This window comes from Urtica dioica, unplaced genomic scaffold (genome assembly GCF_054948205.1).
Source record: "Urtica dioica subsp. dioica isolate 48M unplaced genomic scaffold, U.dioica_male_clone48M_v1_H2 Urtica_dioica_male_H2_contig_70, whole genome shotgun sequence".
Classification (NCBI taxonomy): Eukaryota; Viridiplantae; Streptophyta; class Magnoliopsida; order Rosales; family Urticaceae; genus Urtica; species Urtica dioica.
The window spans coordinates 1-3249 of NW_028297260.1; the positions used below are offsets into that span (position 1 = coordinate 1).

At 36.0% G+C, this 3249-nt stretch overlaps 1 protein-coding gene across 1 annotated transcript; it reads right to left on the minus strand.

The window, feature by feature from the left end:
* Positions 1-4: 4 nt before the first annotated feature.
* LOC149376142 (methylesterase 17-like) lies at positions 5-2517 on the minus strand (the record flags this gene model as incomplete). Its single annotated transcript, XM_089606655.1, has 4 exons — positions 2231-2517; positions 2016-2156; positions 289-423; positions 5-169 (listed from the first exon to the last, which is right to left on the minus strand). Coding segments are annotated over exons 1-4 (717 nt in total), but the record flags the coding sequence as incomplete, so codon positions are not given.
* Positions 2518-3249: the final 732 nt, after the last annotated feature.

Below are 3249 nucleotides of genomic sequence, written 5' to 3' on the forward strand. Positions count from 1 at the left end.
GCCATCGAAAAATCATTGCATCTTGTTGCTCCAATGACACCACATTGTCGTACAATGTCTTGATGTACACGCGTGGCACGCTATCAACGTTCAGTCCTTCTTCGAGCTTTGCCCCTCGAAACGCCCTAACAGGCGCGGGCCTCAATAGCATCGACGCCAACACGATGTCCTAGTTAGTGTTCAAATTACAATTTATACATCATTCTTCTTTGCTTGTGCTCTATATAGCTTATTATGATTTAAAATTGTACCCAAAAAAAAAAAAAAGGATTTAAATTGCATTGTTACCTCAATAGGGCTCGTGTTGTAAAGAATTTCACGCTGAAATTGAGGCTTTATAATGATGCTTGTCGGAGGCTGGTCAGGTCCCAAACCGTATGTCACTTCGTTAACATCTCCATACTTTGACAAGTCAGGGACTGCCTATATAATTCACAATGTATATATATTTAATAATTAATCATCTAGATATAGCAACATTATATTTAGATATTTACTACTCACCAATAACTCATATATAGCAGTCACAGGCTGAGAAGCACATATGATATTTACATCAATTCATAATAGTAGAACGTTATCCTCAAACTAACTTGAGTTGTATCAATTTGTTCCTCATGCATAATTCTCACGTTAAAAAAAGGAAAAGAAAAAATTACCATGTCACCGAATCAGCATTTCATACTTAACCAAGATATGAAATCAATAACCTTATTGGAGATTGGCCACAAGTACAACAACCTTATTGAAGTGTTCTAGATATGATGCTATAAGACTCAAATACATTGGTTTCCTTCTTTATATTATCACCATAAACAACCGTCAACCGGCCTTTTAATGTGGCCCAACTGATCTGTGTGACTTCTGGAAGAGAAGAGCGGGTTTTTTAAGTAGGCAAGCACGGCTCAGAGTTTGGAACTGCAATTCATGGAAAAGAAAACCCCAGATTTAATGTCACTATCCAACTGCCCGGACCATCGAGCATACATGGAGATGTATTTTTTATTTATTTATTATTATTTGCATCCACTTCATGGACAAAACAAGAGGAAATTGGTAGTGAAACGTGAGGATAGTAAAGGAGACCTTCGATTGGCGCTAATTCACCAGCTCATTTGCCTCCATAAAAAAATTCAAAACGCGCACAATCCGGTAATGGTGAAAGACCATTCAAGTCTATCATATTGGGCCTTACTTTCCTATGTGTTGCCAGCAAAGGTTAAGTGGTATGATCGATTTCAGTTATAGAAAATTGTATGCAAAATCAGGAACACAAGAATTCAACACGGAGAACCAAGACGCGAAAAGATCACAAACAGATGAGAGGAATTTCAATACGTCGAAAAAACAATTTACAGCTCGTGTATTATACATAAAACACCGAGGGGAAAGTGACAAAACCTGGAGCAAAAATTCGAACCGAACACCCCCGCTCATTGCCTCAATCCGAATACCAGTAACCAAGACCCGGAAAATCAGATTTATCGCACAACTGGCTTTTCGAGTCCGACCAAAACTTAATCGGGTTACCGAAACGTTAACACCAACACCATGTCGCATTTGTCTCCAAATAAGAATCGGAATAACTCGGCCTCTATTTCCTTAGCTTCTCTTCGATTTTCTGCATCTCCGTGCCCCGGAGAAAAATTCTTGAAATTCCTTCTTTAGGTACTTCAAATCTAATATTCAGGGTCAGATCAGAGCATTGGTGGTGGTTATTATTTGGCCGACCAAAGCTTATTGGAACGAGGTTTCACTGTCGGCCGGTTAAATTTTATGGGTATAACTGTAAGGTTGAGGTTGTATTGTACCAGGCAAGCACAGAAGCCACAGCGACATAATAGGAGCAAAAGAGGGTTCAGAGGAGGGATTTTAATGCTCGAAAAATCTATTTATATGAGGAAAAGAGAGGCGATTTGGTGTGAATGTGATCAGTATATAGAATGAAACAAATAGTATACCCCAACAAATGAAACAATATTATATATAGCGCCAAAAAAAAAAAAATATCTTACGTCTTGAACATCCTGTTCGGTAAAGAAACCGTACTTCAACATATTAGCAGCGATATAAATCGCCAAATGAACTTTCTCAGCGAACCTGTGAATCATATGAGTCACGCTCAGACCTCCTGCGCTATGGCCCACCAATACAACCTACATAAACACATATTATTCATATACACGCATAGATTTAGGTATATAGAAGTTCATACAGAGAATTGTAGTACCTTTTCATCTGGAAGCAGAGAGGACATGAGAGCGATGAGTGGTTGGTTATAATGATTCAGAGTAAGGACTTTATTCGGGTCAGATTGGTCAACGCCTGAGGATTTGAGGTCAACGCATGTGACTCTGTGGCCGGAGTTTTGGATGAGGCTCCGAAGCTTGTACCAGCACCAAGCTCCATGGCTGGCACCATGAATTAGCACAAAGTGATGGGTTTTTGAAGGACTGTCAATATCACCACCGCCATTATTGCTTTCATCATCACTTTCACCACCCATGTTAAATGTGTTTCTCCACCGTTTGAAACAACATTTTGGTGTTAAAAAAAAAGGTACTTTTGGGCTTGATTCCTGGTCTGGCCTATCTAATCTCTACAGGCCCAACTGTTGTGATGAAATAAAAATAAAAATACAAATAATTAGCTTGGAAAAATAGGAGAACTTGTGAGCGGTAAAATTTTATTTTATTATATTTTTATTTTCTTTTACGGCGAAGCAGTCTAATATGTCTAAAATATTTATTGCAAAAAAGTTTTTTTTTATGGTTTAGATCATTTTTATTTATATGTTTACAAAAAAAAATTATAAATTTATTTGGTTTGAGTTTCATTAAACTTTGTTTACACTTTATAACTATTTATAATTTTATAAAGAAATAAAGATTTACATTAAAAAAAATACTAGTTTTGTAATAATCCAAAGTTTTTTTGCGAGCAATCGTTAAACAAAAAATAGAGTTATTTTTGAAATTTTCGTCTTGGATTATTACACACATTGTATGTAGTTTAATTTACTCATATTTTTAAGCGAATTCTGCGTAATTTGGAAATTCTAACGCTGGTTATTTAGTAATTTTAACGTTTCACATGATTAAATCTACATAATTTTTCTTGAATAAATTAGGGGCTTAATTATTTTTCATCGGAGAACCTTATCATTTGATTTAATCGTCCAACAATTATGAAAGTTAATTAATTATGGCTTGAATAGGTTATTAAAATGATCGAGCAACACTTTTTTTT